This window comes from Pleurodeles waltl, chromosome 4_2 (genome assembly GCF_031143425.1).
Source record: "Pleurodeles waltl isolate 20211129_DDA chromosome 4_2, aPleWal1.hap1.20221129, whole genome shotgun sequence".
NCBI classification, from domain to species: Eukaryota; Metazoa; Chordata; class Amphibia; order Caudata; family Salamandridae; genus Pleurodeles; species Pleurodeles waltl.
The window spans coordinates 287,468,854-287,495,586 of NC_090443.1; the positions used below are offsets into that span (position 1 = coordinate 287,468,854).

Sequence of the window (26,733 nt, forward strand, 5' to 3'; positions counted from 1 at the left end):
CTTCCGGAGTTTGCAGAGTGTGTGCCAGCAGGAGGATGCAACAGAGTTTACCTGGCGGGTCATGGATAAGGAGGAGTCAAGGATGATTCCTAAGTTGCGGGTGTGCTCAGTCAGTGCGGGGGTGCTGAGGAATGTAGGCCACCAGGAGTTGTCCCAAGCTGAGGTGGCGTTTCCGAAGATGATGAGCTCCGTCTTTTCGGAGTTGAGCTTGAAGTAGCTTTCTCTCATCCAGGTGGGGATGACTTCCATTCCTACGTGAAAGTTACTTTTGGCCATGTCCGGGTCTTCGGTGAGGGAAATGATGAGTTGCGTCATCGGCATATGACACGATGTTCATACCGTGGCGTCTGACGATTGCAGCAAGAGGGGCCATGTATATGTTGAACGGTCTATAGAGCGGCCATGTATACGTTGAACAGTTTATAGCATACCTTGGAACTATGCCGATTTGGGGAGAGGAATTTGCCAGAAGAAAAGAGGATCTTATAATCAGTCTCATACTTTTATACCAGTAACATGACAAAAAAAAAATTAAGGTGAACTCTACATCATTTTTAGTTTGCTTATGCGTAACCTTCCCATGTGTGTAGTGCATTTACGTGTGACATTTCAAGCCTTATGTGCGTCACTTAGAGGGACACTTTATTGAGAGTGAAATAAGACAGTTGCATCCATACACAAGGTCATTTTTAGAAATGGCACCCATTTCTCATATGTGATGGTCCTCAATGTGTGAATTGATCCAGGGTGCTTTACATGAGAATTAGACCTGTCTTTATTTATCACGAGAACTGGTTTGTTCACAATCACAGAATGTTGAGCTAAGGCCAGGATTCAAGTCCTCTTCTATGGTTCTACAATAGACAGTTCTGGTCGCTACGCCACATCTCATCCCGCCTCTTTCTCCCTGTATAGTTCTCCAATTGTGTCCCTTTTTTAGCAGTTTAGACCAACCAAGTTTTTGTCATATAATCAGAAGCTTTGTTTTTGTGGCTGGATAACCACATGGGTTTAATACCATAGTTTGAGCAGGTGGGTGCTTTTTGTGCATTAATTAGGTGGGTGGGTGATTTTGTGCTTAGATCTTCAAATCTCTGTAGTTCGCTTGGCTCGGATATGAGTTTCTGTGATATTTCTTATAGTATATTGAGAATACTATACCTCCTTTCTACACCAGCCGCACCTTGTGGCCTTTAATTAACAGTACTCGCAGAAGAGCTTTCAGGGGTCCCAGCAAAATAAGAAACTGGAACTACACGGTTTTATCGCACTTCAGGACACGGTTATTTTTGTGTGACAATGTCAGGCATCGAGATAATGCAGGAACATTTTCCAAAATGTGTTATTTTAACGCAAGATGCGTGGCACTTGTCGGGCTGGACGAGAATCACCTGCTTTGCTAGTTAGTTTTTATCATTAAAGAGGTCTCAACCTGACAGTTATTGGGAAGGCAGGTGCCTCCTAAACCCACAGCGAAAACAGATGGGTGTCTCAGCCACACACCAACACGCATCGACCACCTAATATGCACAGATCTGGATTCCAGAGTAAAAGCTTAGACGCCCACTCACTGATAAGCCCCAGTGCCCTCACCAGAAACTGGTAAATGTGGGAAAGTCGAAGTCTAACAAATATCCATCTAATGCACTTTCATGCCAAGTGACAGGCTATGGTTTGCCCGTCCAAGTCAGTTAAAGGCTACAAACCGGCACCTCTAACTGTGCCCAGGTACGCCAGGCCTCATCTACAGTAGAACGTATTAACCATCAAACACTCAGCAACAGTCAATCCTCACCCTTGGTGATAGGCTATAATACAAAAGCCTCGCATTTAGAGATGGGAAAAATGACCGCATTTAGAGATGGGAAAAATGACAATAACAAGCATTTCTGGCGTCAATATTATGAAAAATACGGCGTCACCAAAACTAATATTGCAGACACGGTGAATACATATACATGTACATATAAAAGACGTTCGGAAGATGGCCGCCGCGCATACGTATTACGTTCAAAAATAGAAGCGACAGTACTAATGTATTACAGCACGTTGGCAGGACAACGACGCAAGAGAGCTGGGATAGGCTGCGCCCAATGACTACGTAGGAGGCAGTGGCCTTACCCCGTTTAGACTCGCCCTAGAAACTATTCCGGTTCAAAATGGCGGTAGCAGGGTTTGTACGGACGTTAGCCGGGGTGAGAGCTCGCAGCAGTGGAGCATTGCTCGGGGTGACCCGTACCACCCAAGCCGTAGCTCCTGCCCGCACAGCCATTGCGACCCGCGCTGGAGCTATCCTGCCTAAGCCCGAGAAGGTGAGTGCGATTATTTTCCACAGAGCCTTTTGACAGTTCAGGACAGCCAACCAGCAAACGAGGAGGGTCAGGTCCTCAAATCAGGTCAGTGATTGATAGGCTCAGGCGTTGATCTGCCGGTGCTCTGACCATATTGTGGGAGTTAATTCAAATAGGGTGAATTATTGTAGTTCTTTTAAGTAGGGATTTCGCAATTATTTGTATGTCTTGAAGATAAATTGGTAATAGAAGGGTGTTTTTACTGCATCGCGTTTGGCTCTTCACCCCTGTATTTTTAGGTCTCGCCGTTATCAAAGAGTTTGCTATGGACTGTACCAGTTTCCCATTGGTTGGCTTTTTTGTCAGTCTCTTTTTTGCTTATTTTCCTTGTATGTTCCATTTTAGTAGTACCTCTTATTAATATCTCTGCTTTCTCTCCCACGTAGATTGCCCCTCCCTTGGAGCATATCTCTTTACCATTATTTTGTTTGAATGGCTTAAATCCTTCAGCTGCTTACATTCAGCGAGTCACTTTTTCATTTACCATTCGATGGACGGGTTTTGTCCAGAACCGCAGGATGTTGAATTGACTACTGAGACTTGAACCTGGCTCCCCTGTTCTAAAGTCGGCAGTTGCCTGTTTGACATGAGTATGTTTCTTGCTCATTCCCCTGTGTGTGCTGCTGCCCTACTCATTTCCGTGTCCCTGTGCTCTTTGTCAATTACAAGTTTCGCAGGGAGTCCATAACCACAGTATCTTCAATTCATCATTACATTTATTACCAAAATTCACAATAGTGCATATAATTTACAAAATAAGTAATTCCAAAGGTGTTTTCCAACTACCCACATTTTTTATTGTGTCCGCCAACCTTCTACGCCCTGTTTAGTTTTTTTTTCTTAGAAAAATGTTCCCATCCCTTGCCCTTTCCTTCCCCCTTTTTTATTCTTCCTCCCTCCCCCCCCCCCAACTTCCCCTTGGTACTAGTTGGTACTAATTTCCACCGTATGTCACCTGTTGCTCTCCTCCTTCCGCCAACTTCCCATTGCACGTTGGCACTGTAAATCAAAGGAAAAATGGTTGCAGTGTCATAAGTAATCACCATGCTGGAGCATCATGTTGCATACATGCCCATGCATGATGACAGTTGGGCATGTACTCATCGTCAGACTCTTTTCTTTTACTGGTAATGAACACCATGAGCAGAAAGTATTGGGAAATCCACAAGACTAGACTTATTGACTTCGCCATTGCATATTTTTTATTTATTTTCTGAAATTTGTGTTTCTAAACCTGGTGCTGTTCTGCTATTTGTTAGCAAATTAAATGATAGTATTACCCAAGTTAATGGTTTTCAGTTTGGCTTCGGAAGCAAGAAAGGAAAAGTTGCCTGTGGCCTGCATATCATGATCTAGGTCAGCATTTGAGTTGCAGTGTTGCCTTACCTAGCATTTAGGAAAGAGAAAACAGTTTTGGGTCTCTTGATTAACTTATTTAATCTCTTCCCTGTCTGCGACCACAACTCTAAGACCTATGTTATATGTGTAAATATGCTTGTGTCTTCAGCCTGTGTACTAGTTTTTTGCCATAAGCCTTTCTTAATGCCTGTCACTGCTATTGTAATCAGTACAAAAAAACAAACCTGTATTACTGGATATTTCTACCTGCAGGTATCTCACCTGTAGAACAAGCCTCAGGTGCCAGGCACGGTCCAGTAAACTTCAGAACTCTCAAGTTGCCAGTAGACTGTGCCAGTCTTGGTCGGAAGTGACATCACACAGCATCACAGGGGCCATAAACTGCCCGCTTAGGCACAACAATGTTGGTTTCTGTTTTTTCCACCCCTTCAATGTGGATCCAGAGCTTCTCTCTTTCTGAGGACTTTCCTCTAGGAAATCCAGTTATGCAGTACCATATATCCTCCCAATAAAACAAGGTTCAAACCCTGCACAGTTTGTGAGGGACAGATGTCCATTACAGATCCCCAAGCAGTTTGTGTTTGGTGCCTGGGATCAGAACATGACTCCTGGGCCTGCTTGTCTTGCCTCAACATGCACCGTAAGGCCTAAAACAAGTGAGAAGCCAAGCTCTTCTGGGACAGTGAAAACCATTGATGCCGCAGATGGTTGAGTCATCACTCTAGGTCTCCTTCCTCCTCCTCAGTAGGCACAAGAAAAAAACAACGCAGAAAGTCAAAGAAACAGTCCAGAGGTAAGTTTGCATGTCACTCTCCATTTCTCACAGGACCTAGGACCTCGGATCCAGAATTAGTCAATTGAGCCCAGGAACCCTACCTCTGTGCAGCGCAGCTCCACCACTGGATTCTGCTCTGGAGCGTCCTCCAAATTTTCCGGAACCCTTGGTGCTGGTGCCACCGCCTCCCGGGGGTTCCAGCGTCTGCGCCAGACTTCCTGGCCTCAGGGTCGTATCCGGTGGCATCCCTTAACACAATGTAAATTTGGGCTTTTCGAACACAGAAGCCAAATCTCACCTGTGTGCCTTTCAGCACTCCAGTTCATGGGGTCAGTACTGGACATCACCCTGCTCTCAGTTTCTCCTCCACACCCAAAGATAACTGACATTCAGGAAATTTTTCCATTTCTTTTTCATGAAGGCGCAAGAGTACCTGTCCTAGGATTCCTAGGTCTGCTGGCTTCCTGCATTCTCGTAGTCATGCATGTATGGTGGCTCATGTGGGCCCTACATTGGTACCTTTACTGTGGGAAATCTTTTGGATTTCAATGTAATCTCCCCCTTTGTTGCAGCAGAAGTCACTTGGTTAGGGGAAAAAGTGGGCCTGAGCTGCGCCTTGGCCTTCACCCTCCCTCAGACTATGACTTCAGTAGTGATGGATGCCTCCCCTAGGGTGGGCTGCACTTGTGGAGGATCTGGAAATTAGAGGTTTCTCGTCTTTAGAAGAGCGTGTTCTTCACATCAGCCTGCTGGAGCTGCGGGTGATTTTCTTCTGGTGTCAAGGCTGTTCCCCTTTCTGTCCAAGTTTGGTCCATCCATATCTGGATGACAAAACTACAAGGGGTAGTAGGATCCCATCTCCTTTGCCGGAAACCTTTGAATCTGTTGTCTTTGGCATACCACCATGGGATATAGCTTGCCACCAGTCACCTAGTGGGGTCTCGGAGTGTCAGAGCCAACAGTCTGAGCCAACGTTACCTTGCTGATCATGAGTGTAAGGAAATGGCTCTCTGTTGCAGTTACCCCCCACTTTTTGCCTGATACTGATGCTGACTTGACTGAGAAGTGTGCTGGGACCCTGCTAACCAGGCCCCAGCACCAGTGTTCTTTCACCTAAAATGTACCATTGTCTCCACAATTGGCACAACCCTGGCACCCAGGTAAGTCCCTTGTAACCGGTACCCCTGGTACCAAGGGCCCTGATGCCAGGGAAGGTCTCTAAGGGCTGCAGCATGTCTTATGCCACCCTAGGGACTCCTCACTCAGCACAGACACAATGCTTGCCAGCTTGTGTGTGCTGGTGGGGAGAAAATGACTAAGTCGACATGGCACTCCCCTCAGGGTGCCATGCCAACCTCACACTGCCTGTGGCTTAGGTAAGTCACCCCTCTAGCAGGCCTTACAGCCCTAAGGCAGGGTGCACTATACCACAGGTGAGGGCATAGGTGCATGAGCACTATTTCCCTACAGTGTCTAAGCAAAGCCTTAGACATTGTAAGTGCAGGGTAGCCATAAGAGTATATGGTCTGGGAGTCTGTCAAAAAAAACTCCACAGCTCCATAATGGCTACAGTTAATACTGGGAAGTTTGGTATCAAACTTCTCAGAATAATAAACCCACACTGATGCCAGTGTTGGATTTATTAAAAAATGCACACAGAGGGCATCTTAGAGATGCCCCCTGTATTTTACCCAATTGTTCAGTGCAGGACTGACTGGTCTGTGCCAGCCTGCTGCTGAGAGACGAGTTTCTGACCCCATGTGGTGAGGGCCTTTGTGCTCTCTGAGGACAGAAATAAAACCTGCTCTGGGTGGTGGAGGTACTTCACACCTCCCCCTGCAGGAACTGTAACACCTAGCAGTGAGCCTCAAAGGCTCAGGCTTCGTGTTACAATGCCCCAGGGCACTCCAGCTAGTGGAGATGCCCGCCCCCTGGACACAGCCCCCACTTTTGGCGGCAAGTCCAGGAGAGATAATGAGAAAAACAAGGAGGAGTCATCCACCAGCCAGGACAGCCCCCAAGGTGTCCTGAGCTGAGGTGACCCCTGCCTTTAGAAATCCTCCATCTTGATTTTGGAGGATTCCCCCAATAGGAATAGGGATGTGCCCCCCTCCCCTCAGGGAGGAGGCACAAAGTGGGTGTAGCCACCTTCAAGGACAGTAGCCATTGGCTACTGCCCTCCCAGACCTAAACACACTTCTAAATTCAGTATTTAGGGGCTCCCCAGAACCTAGGAAACTAGATTCCTGCAACCTAAGACGAAAAAGGACTGCTGAGCTGAAAACCTGCAGAGAAGACGGAGACACCAACTGCTTTGGCCCCAGCTCTACTGGCCTGTCTCCCCACTTCTAAAGACACTGCTCCAGCGACGCGTTCCACAGGGTCCAGCGACCTCCGAAGCCTCAGAGGACTACCTTGCATCTAGAAGGACCAAAAACTCCAGAGGACAGTGGCTCTGTTCCACAAAGACTGCAACTTTGCAACAAAGAAGCAACTTTGAAACAACACACGTTTCCCGCCGGAAGCGTGAGACTTTGCACTCTGCACCCGATGCCCCCGGCTCGACTTGTGGAGAACAAACACTACAGGGAGGACTCCCCGACGACTGCGGGACCGTGAGTAGCCAGAGTTGACCCCCCTGAGCCCCCACAGCAACGCCTGCAGAGGGAATCCCGAGGCTCCCCCTGACCGCGACTGCCTGCTTCAAAGACCCGACGCCTGGTAAAGACACTGCACCCGCAGCCCCCAGGAGCTGAAGGATCCGACCCCCAGGTGGCCCTCTCCCTTGCCCAGGTGGTGGCTACCAAGAGGAGCCCCCCCCCACCCCCTTGCCTGCCTGCATCGCTGAAGAAACCCCTTGGTCTCCCATTGAAACCTATTGTGAACCCGATGCCTGTTTGCACCCTGCACCCGGCCACCCCCGTGCCGCTGAGGGTGTACTTTTTGTGCTGACTTGTGTCTAGTTTTAAAATAGCTATATGCCATTTGTGTGAAAACTGTATATGCTATTTTGCTAATTCAAAGTTCCTAAGTGAAATAACTTTCATTTAAAGTATTGTTTGTAAATCTTGAACCTGTGGTTCTTAAAATAAACTAAGAAAATATTTTTCTATACAAAAACCTATTGGCCTGGAATTGTCTTTGAGTGTGTGTTCCTCATTTATTGCCTGTGTGTGTACAACAAATGCTTAACACTACCCTCTGATAAGCCTACTGCTCGACCACACTACCACAAAATAGAGCATTAGAATTATCTCTTTTTGCCACTATCTTACCTCTAAGGGGAACCCTTGGACTCTGTGCATACTATTCCTTACTTTGAAATAGTGCATACAGAGCCAACTTCCTACAGTGAGTGACATATTCTACTGAAGACAGTCTAGGACATCTTCGCCCAGTGGGGCACTTCCTCAGAAAATACTGAATGCCAGAATTTCTGTGCTTTTTAGTATCCGTTAAGGGGGGGAATTGGGAGACTTGTTTCAGTTAAGTGGACATTTCAGGTGCATTACACGTTTCCTCGCTCTATATCTGTGATTCTTTGAGTCTTGAGGAAGATTTCCGAGGACACAGCCCAAGTCATTCTCATTTTCGCAGATTGGCCAACCTTCTGCGTTTTTCCACATGTCCTTCGTTTTGCCTCCTGTTCAATCCGGACCTTCTCACCCAATCGAGGGCAATTAGTCTGCACCCCAATCTCCAAGACCTCTACCGTAATACTTGGAGATAGAGCTGGGACAACTGAGCTTATTTTAGCTTCCTCTGCTTTTGATCGACCTAATCTTGTCAGTTTGCCACTCCTTTACCAAATCTGCTTACTGCAACAGATGGGGCAACTTTGTTGCATGGTATGCAGACAGTAATGTGGACCCTGTTCCAAGCCAAGCTATCACATATTCCGCAGTATGCACTTTCCCTTGCTCAAAGATGTTGCAGTGCTACTGTGAAAGGGTATTTGGCTACTTTGTGTTTTACTGTCTCTTTGGACTAGCTTTCCCTTTTAAGTCCCCTATTGTTATGCATTGTATTCTCTTAATTCAAATCTGCTACTCCTTAGCCAAGAAAGACCCTCCAAAACAGTTTAAGTTAAATTCCACCATGGCGGAGCGTGGCTTGGCCGTCCTGCAACATGGCCGGCACTTTGTGAGGCTCTGCAGGACAGGAGCCTAAATCTGTCATTTATCCTGTTTGGACCGGCTGCCTGGAGTTGCCTGGTGTGGTTCCCCTGGTCTGGGGGGCTGCCGGATGTCGTGAGGGACGACGGTGGTGCTGGCTTGCCGGTAGGGGCTGAAGGCTGCCTCGTGGAGTGCGAGGGTAGTGCCGGGCCTGAGGCTCGCCTCGCTGGAGTCGCACTGGAGTGAGCCGGGCTGCGGCGCTCCCGCGGACGGTGGTGCTGGGTGATTTTCTTCTCACCTCACCTTCTCCTCCTCCTGCTCCTGACGACTGGTGGCTGTTCTTCCGCGCCCATGAGCCTTGTGGTGCAGGTTGGCGGTATTGGTCGGACTGCGGGCCCCACAGACGTAAGTGCTGGCGACCTGGGCGGTCGGAACTGGACGCGGCTCTGCTGCACAACCTGGGCGGGCCACGGTGGGGGGGGGGGGGGACAGAGCCTCCAATCCTCATTTGCCCCTCCCCCCAGACGAGGATTGGATGCTCTGTAGTCGGCGCCTTGGGACAGTGTTTGCGCTTTTGTCATCGGTTCTCCGCGGGGCTCCATCGGCAGCGCTGATCAGGCTGCAGACCCCACGGATTGGTGAATCTGACCGTGTGGAGATGCTGTAGGGTCCTGGAGACGGTGCCCCCTCTTGGAGTGGACGGGGGCTGCCGACCGGACCCATTTTCAGTTGGAGGAGCGTGCTGACTCTGGTTGGCGGCTGCTTGGGTGCGTGAGTACTTACCTGTGGGCGCATTGGGGTGTTGGTGGATCCCCCTCTTCTCCCTTTGGTCTGGGCGGCTGGCCAAGTCAGAGGGTTGTGCGACGTACGTCTGAGAGCTGTGGTGTGCCCTAACTGTGATGGGGAAGGCGGACCATAAGCAGCCCAAACTTATGTTTGAGGGCAAAAAGAAATGCAGCCAGGCAGGTCGTCGGAAGACTTGCTCCAGGAGGAGGACGCACAATCACCCTCCATGAAGGCTATGTTTATGGACCTTAAGCATAGCCTGGCTAGCATAGATGGCAAGTTAGATCATTTGACCGAGTAAATGGATTGCCTGAAGGAGAGAGTGGCTAGTCATGACGTCCATCTCGAACATGTCGCGTCTCGCACCTCAGATTTGGAGGATGGCTGCGGTGGCGATGGAGAGAAGTTATTGCAGATGGAACGCGTGCTAGAACTAATCCGCAGTAAGAACGAGGATCTCGAGGCCCGCTCCAGCTGCAACAATATCTGCATTTTGGGTCTCCCGGAGACGACAGCCATGGGCCGGATGGAGGATTACGTGGACACTGTTACCTACGCTCTTCCTTGGTGAGCTCTCTCAGGTACTGGTGGTGGAGCGGACCCACAGGACGCTTGGCCTGCAGTGGCCGCCGGGAACAATCGCGCACCCAATCATTGTGCAATTATTGGGACACAATACTACGGCTGGCCACGGAGTGTCACCCAGTGATATATAATAGCAACAAGCTCAGCATCTTCCCAGACTACATCCCTGGGGTGCAGGCTGCCTGCCTGCAAGCACACTTTGAGTCAGACGGATGTACTCTCATCTACCCTGCCAAATTGCATGTACTACATAAGGGCAAGTTACACTTTTTTACAGACCCGAAACAGGCAACCAAATATGCTAAGAGTATTCCCAAAAAGGCGCCTCTGGCTTGGGCACAGGCGGACGGGGCGAGTGGTGATGGTCCTGTAGACAGTGACAATGATTAAAATTGTTCAGCTTTTGGAGGCCGCAGGAGATCCTGTATTGCTGCCTGGAATAAGTCGAGTTTTGACTCTGGCCTGCTCTGGTGCAGCCGGTCTTGTAGTATGAATGGCACCGTGATGCTCCTGCCCACCCACCCCAACTGGGGCGGTTAACGGACGGCCTCTCCGACGTCCTGCTGGATAAGTCCAACCAAGTTGTTTGTTGCTATGCTGTGGGTTATGAGTTTGGGCGTGGGTGGGTTTGCTAGGGTGGCCCAGTTGGGGGGCCAGCGTGGGTGGGGACCTGTAATGTTCATCATTGGGGTTGTTGGTTTTGTCTCTTCTCCCCCGCCCCCACCCCCCATTTTCTTCCCCTCTCTCTCGCAGCTGGTGCTTTATGTGTGGCGGATGGGGGTGCTGTGTGATTTGATAGACTGCTGGGATGGTGTATACAAATGTGACTGCTGTTCATTGTCTTACTTGGAATGTCAGGGGGCTGAATGATGGACGCAAGATGAGATTGGTGTAGGCTGATATGCAGCGCCATACGATTGATATCTGTATGCTGCAGGAGACTCGCCTGGCTGAGGGAACGAGATCAAGGGTGAAGGCTGGCTGAATTGGTGAGAGCCATAAGCCATATAGCGGTGTCCTCGAGCTACTTGCGGGGAGTGGCAGTCTTGATCAGGAAGGGACTGCAGTGTCATACAGGCAAGGTGCTCGCGGTCCTGCTGGGTCACTATGTCATGCCAGAAGGTATATTGTAAGATAGGCCGTTTCGTCTGGTGTCAATATATGGCCCCAGTGTTGATGACTCCGAATTCATTGGGGAGTTTGGCGACTGATTGGCTCATTGGGCTCCGGTTCTTTACTATGGGGCGGTGATTTCAATGTGGTATTAGACCCGGAGGCAGACCATGAGAGCCGGGCCAGACTGCAGCACGCGGCTGTTGCGAGGACATTGTCTCATATCATGGCTGAGGGCGCTCTGGTGGACATGTGGATGGCAAAACATGGCGGGGATAGGGAGGGAACATGTGTTAAATACACGCATGGCAGCTGGTCCAGAATCGACAGGTGGCTTGGTACTAGAGATGTAGAGCTTTGGACGAAGTCAATTGAGCATAAGTCTCTCACCTTGGATCATTCGCCGGTCCTGCTGGAGCTGCATATTCCTGGGGGCTCCAGCCATGAATTTTCATGGACGTTGCCCTGTAGAGCGCTGACAGACCAGGCCTTCAGGGAAGAGATCCGTACTGCTATTGTGGACTACTTTGCTGTCAATCAGGGTTCAGTATCCTCGGCGGGCACTTTATGGGAGGCCTTCAAGGTTGTATTCCGTGGGATTTGCCTCGCTAAACAACACTGCATGTTAAAGGCGCTCAGGTGGGTGTTGGCGGGCCTGGAGGCACAGCTTACTGGTTTGGAGCAGTGATTTGGCTTCTGGCTGGTCTGGCGGCCTCCTGGCTGAATTCAGGGAAGCAACGACTCCGTATGAGGAGGTGGCGCTTCGAGAGGTCTGCTTTCTAGATAAGGAGGCTAAGTCGAGGAGATATGGTGAGGGCAAGAGGGCTGGACGGGCGCTGGCTGCTATGCTCCACAAGCCGTGGGCTGGGAACTATATAGTGGAATTGACTGACTCGCCAGGGGTACTCCGGACTGGTACGAAATAGGTTAAGCGTGTCTCGACCGACTTTTACTGGGACCTGTGTGCTGAGCAGCCGGGAATGAGCGCTACAACCACTGCTGATTACTTTGAGGATATCAGCCTGCTTTGGCTTGAGAACTTGCACAGACAATATCTAGATGCCCCCTTCTCGATATATGATGTGGTTCAGGCTATACGCAGTTTACCGGGCGACAAGGCCCTGGGACTGGACGGCTTGATGCCAGCCTTCTATAAGGAATATGCGGATATGCTGGCGCCGCACCTCCTTGAGGTTTATGCTGAGGCACTTGAGAAAGGTCTCATCATGACAGTTTTGAAGCCCGGAAAGGACCCATGTAGTTGCGATTCCTATTGGCCACTTTCGCTAATAAATATAGACAATACGATTCTGTCGAGACTCACTGCTCCCTTCTTTGGTCCTGCCTGACTAGTCTGGCTTTGTGCCGGGACGTTCGACATTGTATAATCTCCGCACCTTCTTTGCAATCTCCCATATGATCGGCTCTGAGGATCGCGCGGCAGCAGTCTTTCTAGATGCCACAAAAACATTTGATAATTTTCTTGTCCATACATGTTTGACTTACTAGCTAGAGTGGGGCGGAGACCTAGGTTCATCCAATTGATCCGCCTGTTGTACTTCAAGCCAACTGCCAGATTGAGAATAAATGGGATGATGTCAGACCCCTTTCCGATTGCCAGGGGCACTCGCCAAGGATGCCCCCTCTCTCTCCACTGCTTTTTGCGGTGGCGATGGAACCCCTTGCAGGGGGTCTGCGACAGCATCATAATCATAGGGGGCTGGCGTTCCAGCAGCGTCCCATACTAGTTTCTATGTATGTGTATGATTTTGCATTGTATGTCCGTGACCCGCAGTTGCACCTCAACATACTGTTAAATGAAATAGTCCGATTCGCCGAATCTCGGGTATCACAATTAACTGGTCAAAGTCGGTGGTGATGCCCTTGTCTGATGCTACACTGCAAGGCCGCTCCAGATACCCCCTCTGGTGGGCAGACGGACCGGTGCAGTATTTAGGCATTTGGTTGAGCTGGAAGGTGGAGGAGCTGTGGTCGGCCAGTTACGGCAAGGCCAATGCATGGCTGGAAGATAAGGTGGCGGCTTGGCATTCGCTGCCTCTCTCGCTGACCGACACATCGCTATAGCAAAGATGGTGATTCTGCCTAAGTTCTTGTATCTCTTTGTTAATTTACCTCTTGTCCTCACAACTAGCTTCCCGAAAAGACTTAAATCCTCGCTTGTGCCTCTTGTACGGGCAGGCGGGCCAGCAGCTCAGAATTTCATGGGAAACTCTGACTCTTCCGTTTGAACAGGGAGGCCTTGCAGCCCCGGATCTTGAACTTTATTACCATTGCGCGGAGGCCCACTTTGTGGCCTTTTGGTTACACCCCATATGTTATTTGCAGCATCTGGCTCCTGAACACAACTCTGTATGGCCTGATAGGCTAGCTGGAGAGGTTAGTGGACCACCCAGGCCCGTCGGCATGGTGTGGACACACTGTCAAGGTTGGTGAGGCGCGCTGGGGTGCGCAAGATATTCGTGCCCTCGATGCCGGTGCGGGATGAAGCGGTCCTTCCTCCGTCGGAGGATGGCCAACTGAACGCCTCCGTGAATTAAATATGACTACTTTTGGGTCTTGGTTTCTGGAGGGGACGTTCGCCTCCTTGGAGAGTGCACTAGGAGACTTATGCGACACCACGCTCTACCGATTCTTCTTCTTTTTTAGGATTAGGGCCATGCTGCAGGCGCGGTACTCCTGCTTTCCCGCGATGCCACCCGGTGTGTTGAGCGCTGGAAATAGTATACACAGCACTGTCCCTGCGTAGACTCATCACAAATCTATATATTTGTATGTAGAATATGGAGCCTTCTGCTGAGTCCAAAGCCAGGGTTCATTGGGAGGCGGATCTGGGTGAGTTCATTCCAGATAAGATGTGGCGATATTGCTGCGCGCAGATGCGGGAGCTCTCCCCTAATTACAGATTGCGCATTACTCATTTCAACTTTTTACACCGCCTGTACTATACGCCGAGCAGATTAAAGAAAATGGTCCTCTTGTGGACGCTAAATGCAACCATTGCTCTGTCCCTGAAGTGGACTTCCTGCACCTGGCGTGGGACTGTGGGGCGCTGCAGGGCTACTGGTCTGAGGTGCTACGTGCACTTGAAGAGATGACTGAGCATGTGCTACCGCGCACCCCTGAGGTTGCCCTCTTAGGATACGTTGAGGAGGTCCTCTCTGCGTGCAGAAGGTTAGTGGGACTGTTGCTGGCTAAGCTTAGGGTGGCGCTGTGCTGGGGGAGGAGTGGCGGAAGGATGCTGCGTACTGCCAAGAACAACTAGCGATTTACCAGAAACTGATGCCTGAAGGATCCCGCCCGCGAGATATATGGGCACCCCTGAGATCTTTCCTCGAGGACCGAACACAAGGGGGTGAATAGCCATTTTCGCATTCTCCCTGGTTATGGAGTTGTAGCGAATTTCCCCCCCTTCGAGGTATCAAGGTATTGCTCCCCTTCTATGGGAGATAGGATCGCTGCGCTGAACCCCCCCACCACTACCTTACCCCCCTACTTTCTTTCCCCCCTTCATCCCTCTCCTCCCCCCCCCCCCCCCCCCCCCCTCAGGGTTCTGTTTCCAGCGTTCAATTGCAACTTGTAAGTGGGCACTCATATAGTGAGTCAACCTATTCTGCTGATTGCTTTGAAGCTTGATCGTTTGTTGTTATTAATATGAGGCCTATTACCAGACTATGTTTATTGCATTGTATGTACGTATGGCGCTTTACTCTGTTTGGTGGTGTTTGTTAACAAATGCAATAAAATAAATACATTTAAAAGTCCAATTCCACCATGGCTAAATCTACCACCTTTGCCCTTGCTGAGGGTGGGAGGGGATACTGTTGTAGACATGTCAGGCGGCGACATGGGTGTCCGTGCACACGTTCACCATGCACTGCTGCCTGGACTCTGAGGTACGCAGGGACAGGCATTTTGCTAGGTTTGTTCGGCAGGACTTTTTAGTCTAACCAGCCATCAACCCTCCTCTAGGGTAGAGTACTGCTATGTAATCTGTTCTACAGGTGAGGAATTAGGAGGTAGAAGTATCAATCCGAATAAAAGGTTAGTTGCTGTAACAGTTTTTCTGGTGGAGGCTCATTCTACCTGCAGATTCCTCACTTACCCGCCTTCGTCCCCTTTTGATGGTTGAGTTGGTTTTTTTCATAGGGAAAGGTAATAGGGTCCCGATGTACAACTTTTGGTACTACACTCTACAATCAAGTCAGTCTATCCTCTTGTCACGAAAGCTTTTTTTTTTAAAATGGATGGAAACTGACATTGTTGCGCTAGGTGGGTGCTTTCTTGCCTCGATGGCGCTGCTTGATGTTACTTCTTACGTTGACCTAGACTGACGCCCACCACCGGTGAGTTGAGAGCTTGAAGTTTACTGGATTCAGTTTGGCACATGTGAGTTGTTTTACAGGTGAGGAATCTGCAGGTAGATTATCCACTAGGAAGATCGCTACCACAGGTAAGTAACTTTTTCTTGTGCTACATAAGGCTTCTGCTCTCTACTGCTCCTCACTGCTTAGCTAATGCAACACTGTCATCATTTTGCAGAAGTTTAGCAGATTAGATTTAAGGCGTTGGCCTCAAACATGCCAACCCTCACTTTAGTTGGATACTCAAATGTTTTTTTTTTAATCCCCAAGACAGCATTATTTTATCTTTCTGAGTATATAATAAACGGTGTTGAAAGCACAGTGACTTTGGATATGGATCTTTTTTCCATTAATGCGGGGTTTAATGTTCTTTGTATTCATATGCAGTACTTAATCAACATCAATTGTAGCCAGGTCTTTTTTAAGCTAAGACTACTAGACAGTGTGTGTGCTGGCTTTTTAGAGATACATTGTGGCTTAACAAGAACATGGCGGGGGGCATGGAGCCTTCTGATTGCTTACCATTGGATGGCTTTTCTTGATGTCTTGTTTACCTGTTTTTCATTCGTATCCCAGTTTGTCAATCTTGTTTGTCTCTCCCATGGAGCATTGCCTGTTTAAATTATCTTTGATTGGTTGGCATTGCTGCTTTCACTGCTTGATTTTCAAGCACATCTTTTTTCTTTTGTGTGAAGTAGTCACTTGAGTGTGTTTTTAAGTCCTCTTCCTTGTACAAGCACCTCCGCACTCTGTGTTACTGTCTGTGGACCAACTGATTCTTCCTATCATCTTCCCTCTTGCACTCGTCCATGTGCTTCACCCCATTGCTTACCCAGCCTGTGCCCTCTGGTTTTTCGCCTTTTCTCCTGTGTTTTTGCTGCCGCCCTTTTCCACTGTTGCTTTTATGTTTTCTTCAGCCGTGCCTCATTGGTTTTGTGTCCCCTCCTGTTTTTCTTCATTGCCCCTGCACCCTTCCCCATGTTGCTCCCCACCCGCTTAAAAAAAAAAAAAGCTCTGGCAAGTTTTTAAATTTATTAATTTTTTTAATTTTAGTTACTGATCCACTTTTGTGGTGGTGTTTTTGTTTACTTTAGCGCCGTTGCAACGCATCGCAGATGTTGTGTAGCATGGCCAAAAATCTGTGGCAAAGCCAGAAGGTCACAAAGGTGACACCTATTAGCTTTGCCACTGTTTTTGTTCCAGAGTAGCATTGCTTTGAAACAAGGCTTCCAGATGTGACTCCTATCTCTAGCTGCAAAATTATTAGTTGGCTGCCTGGCCGCAGTGCTCTGTTAATTTTTAACATTTCAGATGTGCTGGGGCAGACAGTAGGACACTGCAGCAAGATAGCAGAGGCAGATGAAGAATGGTGGGTGGCCGGCAGGTGAGTGACACTCCCCGCCCCCTACACCACTAACACATGACACCTGCCAGAAGCAAGTGAGTTGAGACGCACAATTTGTGCTACATAAACATCTCACTAAAATAAAATAAAAATTCTAGGAGACTTGCTCAGCTATAGTTAAATAAAAAAGGCACCCAAGGTTAATGCCATGAAGTATTGAAGCAATTGTATTACATAGTCCTCGTGATTTTGAAAGAATACCAAAGCCCACGCTGGCCTTCGAAAATTCCAGAGAGGTTTAAAATAAAAGTATAAATTTGGGGAAACAAAACAATATATTATTGATTCACACTAGAGTGTCAGTCAGTCAGTCAGTCAAATAACTTTATTCGGCAATTGCCATAAAAGTACAAACCAAGACACATTTACCGATCTATAAATAGTATAAAATAAAACTTAAAACCATTGCTGAAAACACCACATAAACATCCAATCTGAAACCCCTTGACATACATAGATAAATATACTAGACATGATTAAAAATCACAAAGTCAGAAAAGTACAAATATTAGCTAGAGTGTCATAAAATGCAAAAATCTAAGGCAGGGCAGAACTTAAGACTCGTCCATTTCAACCCCCCCTCCCTCCACTCCCTACAACCCTAGATTCTGAAGCTGGTGTTGGTTGACAAAGGTTCGAGGAGAAGCCAAGGTAGCTATCAGACAGATATCAGAAAGAACTAGGCCATGAACTTCTGCCAAGGAAGCTGTACCTGAATAACCTCAGGAAGTGAGGTATCTGACTGATAAGGCTGAACAGGTCGTAGACTGAATCCATCTGGTAATGGAAATAGAAGACCTGCAACCCTAATAGGATTTTATGATCTCTGAAAAGTTCTAGATCTCTCCAAATACATTAATCTTGCTCTTGTGGTTTTTAAAGAACTTAACAAAACGTATTTCTGGGAAGCAAGCAGAGGGTGATAACACATGCTTCATGATGTACTGATCTCTGTGAGCCATAGAAGCCCCCTTTGGTTTAAAAATTATATCCTAATCCAAAATTTTGAGAATAGGTCTACACAGAAAAGCTCCGAGCTCACCAGTCTTGCAAGTGGGAGGTATTGCCACAAGGATGACCACCTTCATGGTCAAACACTTTAATTCTACAGCATCAAGAGGCTCAAAATGAAAGTTCAAAGGGTTTTTAAGACAAGAGGTAAGTCCCATGGAGGAAGAAAAGAACAAACCAGCAGTCTAAAAATAGAAAACCTCTTCAGAAGTCTGGAAGCAATGAAACCTTTCTCACTAAGTCTTCCCCCAAGGTTCTAGACAGGCTCCAATTGCTGTCAAGAGAGCCTTAAAGATTGAGCCCGCTTGGTTCCTCTTGAATCAGTCCTAGAGAAACTGAAGAACAAAAGATAGTTCACATTGAACAGAAGTTAAAGATCTAGGAAACAGCTTGCTCTGAAAAGTCTCCCTGTGTTAGTAAAATGCTTTCAAAGTAGGGCGATAGCAGGATTTTTGATAGCATCAGCAAGATGAATTGGGAGGCCCCAGATATGCATCCCGATTCTCTACACCCTGGACCAATTTTTAGGGGTATTGAAGATAAAGACAGCCTGGTTCCCAAAAGGGAAACAAACATACATTTTTAGGAGAGGGATCCTTGCTCCGAGAGGCCAGAGAGATAGACCCACTAATGCATCTGGTACTTTTGCTTGAATTCTAAAACGAAAATAAGTTGGAGAAGTAATAGGAAATACATAGAGAAAAAGGCAAAAGTGTAAACAGAGCATCAGTTTCTCAAGATCCTAGAGGGGGAAATTGAGCAACAAATCTGAAAGTTGTGCATTTTCTATAGGAGGAGAAAGATCCAGGAAGGGACTTCCAATACTCTGGCAAAAAGCCCTAAACTTCTGAAGAGATGGGCAGAACTTAAGACAAAAACACTCTGTTCAGCCTAGAAGCTGCCCTGCCCTCTGATATGGGCAGCATTTACAGATCGCAATTGAAGTTCTGCCCAGGCCCCCCCAGCTTCACTGTAATCAGATTGAAAGACATTGGCCAGGTTCCTTCCTGCATGTTTATCTGCACTATAGTCACTCGGTTCTCCGAACCAGCACAAGCTGGTGTTCTCAAAAGTATTAAAAATGACGCATTGCTCGAAGCACTGCAACTAATTTCACCCCATCCCAATTGAAGACAAACTGCTCTCTTAGAAATTCCTTCTGCCCTGAACAGACCAGTAGTCTTTACTACTAAAGAGAGACCAGGGTGAACTAATGGATATCTAGCCAGAAATTCCCTCCTCCACCATCACTAAAGTAGAATGGAAAGATGAACAGTCACTGGAATCAGTTTCTTAAAGCTATGAGAGGCACGTTTCCACTAGAGTTACCAATACAGGGGTACAGGAAACTCCAAAGGTGAGGAAAATCTGGTCCATTGTCATGTGCACTCTGAAGGTTCACTAAGAAATGGGGAATGACCGAGGGAGTCATAAATGCTGTAGTATATTTTTCCTTCTAAAATAGTGGCTCATTGTCATGCAGGCAGGCGTTTAGAGGGGAACACAGATTTTGTGGGGCTATTTTGATGTATGTGACGAATAGTACGCCAGTCTAAATGAGTTTGTAGCTGTTCACTTCAGATCCAGGCTAGTGTGTGGGTGCTTGCAAGTGTCTATACTATATATTTTTCCATCCATTTTGTTAGTTTCAAACACTGTCCTTCACCAAATACTAGTGTCATTTAGTTACTGCTAACTAGGCCCCATGCAGAGCAACCCTTCCTGACACTCACCAATTTCTCCTCTCACAGACAACTTTCGGACTGGTGCGTGTCTTCTCTATCGTCATTCCCTTCCTGTACGTGGGCACACTTATCAGCAAGAATTTTGCGGCACTACTGGAGGAGCACGATATATTTGTTCCAGAGGATGATGACGATGATGACTAGAAGGTACAGGAGCATGCATCTTGTGGGGCCGAAGTCTTTAAGAGTTGAGCTGGTGGGGCAAGAAGCCTGAGTGGGTACGAGCTTGCAGAGTGTACTTATCCAGTGGGAAGGCAGGGGTTTGCTCCTCCATGGGAGGATAGGTGGGGTGGCGTTGAATAAGAGGGCATGTGTTACAAATTCCCAGCACACCCTGCTCTTTTGTAGGTCACAAGTTTCTGAAGATTTACCAAGTTATTCCATCTTTCTGCTGTAACAAAGCAGAAGTCATCTGATTTAGCTAGGATCCTCACTGATGCATACTTCCATCACCTGTGCCAAATAAAGGTGGTACATACAAAGTTCCTCAGTAGTAAACAAATGTTGCAGACCTGTATGACATATCATCTGGCCCCTATCAACACAGGCCTCTGTGCAACATATTAAGGAAAAGCAGGCAGGACATAATCGGAGTTTACACAGTTACGGACACCGAAGAGGTTTTCTGGAGAAAAACCGTTGCTTAAATTCAGTTTGCAGACAACTCACTTCGAAAGCGTCAGCACATGTTCTTTTGCATGTAGAATGCAGTAAACGCATCCCAGTACTATGTGTTCCAGTGATATGCAAATGCTAGATATCTTGAGCCCTTTTAATGTTGGATATTAACGATATGCTCAGTCAGTGTCCTGATCTCATGATTCTGTTCCTGTGGAGACAGATGGTCTTGGGAAGCCCTTCCAATTGGGCGTCTTCCACCACCCCCGTCATTTATTTACTTAAGGTTTCTATTCACTTTCATACCCATGCCTCTCATCGCTTTTAGATGTGTGGGTTAGTTTGAGAATGATTGTGACAATCAGGCCAATTGATGCCTTCTTATCCTGCGCACTCAGACACATTGATGGTTGTTTGTGTGGCATAGATAGGTAAAATGCAAGATCAATTGAAAAGGGTACCCTATAATACGTATTTGCACTGTGAACAAATTAATACATTCTCTGTTCTAAATTGATTGTAGTTTTCCACTCCGTTGGTGTGGAATAGAATTTACTGTCAGAATGGAGAATCCAAGCAGTGAACAAAGACTAGGTTGGCATTTATTTGTTACCCAGAAGCACTCTTGCAGGTGGCCTTAATCATTGCATGCCCTCCCTCACGCTCGAGTCCCTAAAAGCTAGACCAAGTGGGACGAGCCAGGGGCATGGCTGAGTCTCCCACCAAACACTTCTAGGTAATAAATGTCAAATGCAACCTTTGTCCTATATGCCTAAAGGACAGGGCTCTGGCCGTTGTTTTCTCAGGAAGTGGCTATTGTTTCTTCTGAATGTCGTGGTGCAGTTCTGTGAAGAGCTGCTGTTGTGTCCGATTTCAGCTCCAATAATTTTCTTTCCCTGGGTGCTGTGGAGTATGACTTCAGCCTTCTGCACTAACCCCCCTCTCTCTGTTTGTTTCTTCCCAGCCTGGTTCCTGTGCCATGGAAAGAAGGAAGCCATGTGAGAGGTTGTGCTGGCATGGAATTACACCCCGCAACCTTTTGCAGGCAGGGAGCACAGAAGATCAAGGATTAAACCAGACACATCTAGCCTGACTCACAACTGAGGTGTTCCCTGCATGTGTCAAAGGGGTTGGTCTGTGCCTCCCTTATATCTTGGAGAGGCCTGGTCCACTTGTGTAATGAGCATGGTGTGTGGTATGGGACTGAGATAATCACGAGTTATAAATGTTAATAAAGGTGCATCCCTTATTTTCTCCTCACTATGTGTGCTGTGTCCTGCAACTCTACCTCCTTGTGTCCCCAAACCACTAATGACAAACTCAAAGGCATAATGTATGAATCGGTACATGGATCTACGTAGCTCTTGGAGATTACTTATCCTCCCTTATCTTTGGCCTGGCCGATGCCACTACACCAAATCTATAGAACCCAGTAGTGGAAAAATGCAACTTTATTTAGTAGGAAGGTGTACATTACAGCTAAGGCAACAGAGTATATTTGCCCACTGCTTGTTTAACAGGATTTTAAAAGGGAAACTCTTCTGCTTAGTTGCTGCAACTTGTGCTCAGCAGCCTTCAAACTGAAAATGTAGAGATGAACTACAGAAGAGGTGCCCGCTGTGCACATTAGAAAAGAGTCATCCAAAGATCAACACTGAGCAAGAATAAAAGGAGGTTCAGTAGCCCTCACCAATTGTACATCTTGCATTATTTTCTCAGTCAAAAATCCCAGCTCGCTTAGAATTTCTGCCAACAAATGCAAAGCTGTAAGGCATGCCTCCATCTTTCAAATATGATACTGAGGATTAGCATAAAGTAGGAGACAAATAACCACTTGTTTCCAGCAAAATACAGAGCACATGTGACCAAAAACTACAGCGTTGTCTTTAAAACGTGGAAGATAAGCACTGATGTGCTGATTTAAACTTTTGTTAATTATATTGTATTGGTACTTCTGTGACGCTTTCCTGCCCACTGAAAATCACAAAGCGCTTTTGGGTTCGTCTTTTATTATTCATATAGAACATGGGTACTCACAAACTTTTTCTCGGGGGCCAAAATTGCAGTATGCTTTGCGGCCGAGGGCCGCACTGAAGTGACAGCGGGGGGGGGGGGGGCGGGGCTTAGAGGGGGCGGGGCTTAGAGGGGGAACAATCCGTTTCATTGAACAATTCAATTTTTATCCTCCAGTGTGGAAAATTAATCATTGATCGGCATAGACCTATATCTTCCTTATCCTCTTGAGGTAGTGTATGCGGACACATCCTTGCCTCTTTTATTCATATTTGCCCGGTACCTGAATATCGCACTAATTGAGGCAACGGAACAGCATAGATTAGGCTTATTTTCAGAACAGAATTAATTAACTTAAAGGAATTTCAAACTTTAAAAACTGTCTTGAGTTAGTGCTTTGGATGCAACTTGTGAGAGGACTTCACCTCAACAATAGAATTATTCGGCATACTGGAAGGGAAGGCACTCCAACGCCATATCATAATGGCCGCCGTATGTAAACATAGAGGAGGGCCGCGGGAGCATGCGCAAGGAAGCCACTGTTGCGCGTGCTCCCGCGGCCCTCTTCTATGTTTACATACTACGGCCATTATGATATGGCGTTTGTTGTGCGTCTCGCGGGCCGCACTTTGAGTACCGTTGATATAGAACTTCATACGTAGGGTAAGGCTGTGAAACTCTAGTTTTTGTTGTTTTCTGGGCACCTGTTAGAGTAGAAGACTGGAAGGGTGTTTGTTGTTTGACCAATATGAGCCATGTAACGTGATGTGCATATAGTTTGACAATGTGTGGGAAGCTTGGTGTGTAGAATGTTGCTGCATATGGGGTGTTGCAAAGATGTGAAAACAGTCAGTCATGCATGCAGGTCTTAGAGAGGACAGTATCATGCATAAAAATGTGATGGGTGTGCATCATTGGAGTCCCTGAAGGTGTATGTAGATCACCGGGTATTGTCAAGATAACTAAAAATATATTAGTGGCAGTATTAAACCACTAGGGTGTGTTATATGGATTCCAGCTAGAATCAATAGTAGGTACTATAACTTTCTCCCAGAAGCAAGAGGACTAACCCATTGGATACACTGTTAAGCTAACAGTGAGTGTTCTATGGATACCACATAAGAGTGGGTCATGTTTTGTAATTGCACATCTTTATCACTGATGAGGTGCTAAAGCATTAGTGGATCGGTAGCATAAGCCATGGGTGAGCTTTCGGTTGTGAGTGTTGAACTGCAACATGTGGGAGGTGGTTTGGCGATGTGCTTCAATGATCAGAGCAGTACTCTTGTCTTAGGACATTGTCTGTAGGCATCTAAAGGGAAGAAAGAAGGGTGAGAGAATAACCCACAAGCTTGCAGCTATAGCAAGTGTTTTCAAACTATCCAGGAGTGATAGAGCTGCAAACAAGTTAGGTGCGGTTGGGTTTTAGGGGCTGAATGTTGGGGGGGAGGAGGGCGGGGGTGAGAGAGAGATAGGAACTAAAGATAAGACACCACTGGCAGTGATCTCAATAGGTGTATACCAAAGCAGGTATCAAACGCTGAAGGGTGCAATGCCAAAGGTAGCCAGTCATCCTGGGTCTCCAAAAGAGGAGTGCGGATTTGTCCCTCTATCCAAATTGCATTCAGATGCTTGCAAACAGCTTAAGAGTCTGTAATTTATTCCAAGCAAGCACTTCCAAGGTCGCTTCAGATATAAAGTTCAGTCCAAATCAATTGTTGGTGGCCCTTTCTTGAAAGTTATTTTAACATGTTCCTCTGGCTTGGTCAACATTTGAAGCACACACTTAGGAAAACTGATGGACTTTTTTTGTTTAAAGTGATGCGTGGCAATCCACTGGTTGCAGACATCCAGCAACCTTAAGTCACAGTTGGGCATGCAGTTCCACAAAAACTAGATAGGTGAGACTGATGACGCAACTCATAAATCGAAGAGTCTGCAGCCTAATATCCAGCTTGTCCAAACAACATTAATTTCTGTGGAGGCATATTCCAGGGAATACCAGAGGTCTATGTCTATAGAGATGGCCTGTCCAGAAGTGAAAGCAAAACCCAAGGAACTCACATTCGCCTCATTCAAGATCCAGGCTATTCCACCCTGGATGCAGTAATAGGTGCAATGCACTGGTGTAGGTGAGATTTGGGGAACTTATGGAAGGAATGGATTTGGATCAGCAGAGAAGGAAGGTAAAATGGACAATTTAAGGAAGCAAGAGGGGCAAAATAAAGTCAGAGCATCTGTCCCCCAAACAGGGAGCACACCCTTAACCCTCTGCCCTTTACAAGGACACCATAGGAGGGGAAGGTTAAATTAGGTAAGAAGGTCAAGGAACCAAGGTAGGGAAAGGTATTAAGTCAGCCCATGTCACACGGCCTAGAGCAAGGTCACTAATGCACAGTGTGCCATGAAATGTAGCATCTGACAAACCACCTCTGAAACAAGACCAAAAAGCAACTAATTGCAAGCAGACCCAATCAGTTGGGTGACTGCAGGCTAGCTGCAAAATAAATAACATGCAAGCGGTGTCAAAACTATTTGCTCACTTAACATTTTCCGTTTACTTTTCATATTGTGGTGGTAATTCTGAGAAGTCTACAGCTAAAGAGAACAAAGCTCATGTGTGATTAGAAAAGAGGAACCATCGGGCGTGCTTCTGAGATGGTCTTCGAAAGCTAAAACCACCATGGGTGTAATTTTACACATTTTGTGGGCCTTTCCTTCAAATATTAGGATCGACTGCTTTAAAGAGTGAACCATAAGTAGTATCATATGGAAAATTGCTTTTATTCCAACCCATAGAGACCTACTTAGAAGTGCTAGGAGAGAGGTGAGGCTATGAAACGGCAAAGAAGTCAGGATTGAAGCAGCATGGTTGTAAGGGAAGGAATAATGTGTGTAAGGGAAGGAATAATGTGTGCATTCAGCTTCACAGGTCTCCAAGCTTACCATTTCATCTAGAATCACCTGCTGCGAGGAAGGAGGTGAAGGCAGTGGGAATGGCAATTTTTCTTTCTGAATTGGCTCTTGCACGCCACAGCAACCTTTTCAAGGCTCAGGATTTGTCTGCAGCACAGCAGAAGCAGTTTGGGCCCGGTGTGTACCACCATGCTCTGCATTGCTGTGATCCAACAATGGAGAGTTCAAGCTGACATCAGAGCCAGGAGAGCTAAGAAGCACTCTTTTTACCTGATCACACTCCAAAAACATTTAGCAGCCACCCTAGCAGTTGCAGGCTATTACTGAAGACAGATCTAAATGGATGTAAATCACTTGTACTTTAGCAAATATGGTGGTCTCTGAATCCACCAAGGCTTCAACTTTAATTAGTTCCAGCACAGCTATGTCAGTGCATACACTGAATAGTGACTGTTTAATTCGAAGCCCTGGTGGGAATATCATCTGTTAGGGTTTTCATCTATCCCTTAAAGTTACAAGTTATACCCTAACTGTACCTAATCAACTATAATAGTATCACTTGTTTTTGGAACAACAACAACCACCTACTTTTTGTCCGGCTCTCTGATATTTTGGTATAAACTATTTGCATAAGCCAACATTTGTTGTTATTTTATCTGGTAGAGGCTTATACCCGTAGATTCTGTACCTTGGAATATTCTCTAGGTGTCAATTTGAATCTAGAAATTTATTTGTTGAGCAGTACCCCTCGGTGCCAGTAGGTGGCATCATTCAGCTCAGCATGGCATCCGCTCCAGATCTGAGAACCTATATAGGTGCCACCCCAGTGCACTGACATAAGTTATTTTCTTTCTGCACCAGCCAGCACAGATCCGGAGAAAAGCTATCCCCGGTCACTTATTGATTGACCTTTTGTCGCAGATTTTATTTAGACTTTGTCTCCTGGTGTGCAGGATGTCAACCAGAAATGCAGGTGTTAAGCCATGTAGTGCCTGTCATCAACAGATGTTGGTGACAGACCATCTTTTAGTTTGTCTCTGGTGTCTTGAGCCACGATGCCAAGACATGCGAGGACTGTCGCACCATGCACCCTAAGGCACTGAGGGCACGCTCCCTCAAACGTCTTGCTCCCCGATGACAATTGACTCCGACGCCCCAGGTCTAAGGTGCAAAAAAGGTCACAAGATCGTTTGCGAAAACGTACCCGATGATTGCCGTCCACTCCAAGTCATCTGGGAACTCGGGTAAGTCCCACAAAAAGAAAAATAAGTGAATGGAAAGAGGCCTTCAACTTCACCACACAAGTCTTTGGATGAGTTGCGGGGCCATTGGCACTCGAGGCTAGCTCTGTGGTGGAGCGTGTGCCTGGGCTGGACCTGCGCCTTCCAGAATTATTAGGAGCCGGAGCGACCACGACTGACTTAAGGAATTTTATGTGGCCATGTTTGGGTGGCCCACCCCTCTGGAGTGCCCTTGGTCCCACAGGACCTAAAGGTCTTCTGGTGGATTCACCTACTGCACCTATTGTGGCCCCAAGGATCCATTGAAGGATTCGGCGT

The 26,733-nt window shown here is 47.1% G+C and overlaps 1 protein-coding gene across 1 annotated transcript; it reads left to right on the forward strand.

Annotated features, from left to right (window-relative positions):
• Positions 1-2,122: 2,122 nt before the first annotated feature.
• SMDT1 (single-pass membrane protein with aspartate rich tail 1) lies at positions 2,123-21,505 on the forward strand. Its single transcript, XM_069231172.1, has 3 exons — positions 2,123-2,312; positions 19,634-19,774; positions 21,210-21,505. The coding sequence occupies exons 1-2, from the start codon at positions 2,160-2,162 to the stop codon at positions 19,769-19,771; spliced, it is 291 nt and encodes a 96-aa protein (XP_069087273.1). The 5' UTR covers positions 2,123-2,159; the 3' UTR covers positions 19,772-19,774; positions 21,210-21,505.
• Positions 21,506-26,733: the final 5,228 nt, after the last annotated feature.

What these genes read in the sequence shown, in the direction of transcription:
- SMDT1 (XM_069231172.1), top strand. Translation starts at nt 2,160, where the DNA reads ATGGCGGTAGCAGGGTTTGTACGGACGTTAGCCGGGGTGAGAGCTCGC. An exon ending in TCCTGCCTAAGCCCGAGAAG is followed by an intron (nt 2,313 to 19,633) that starts GTGAGTGCGATT and finishes CTCCTCTCACAG; the next exon opens with ACAACTTTCGGACTGGTGCG.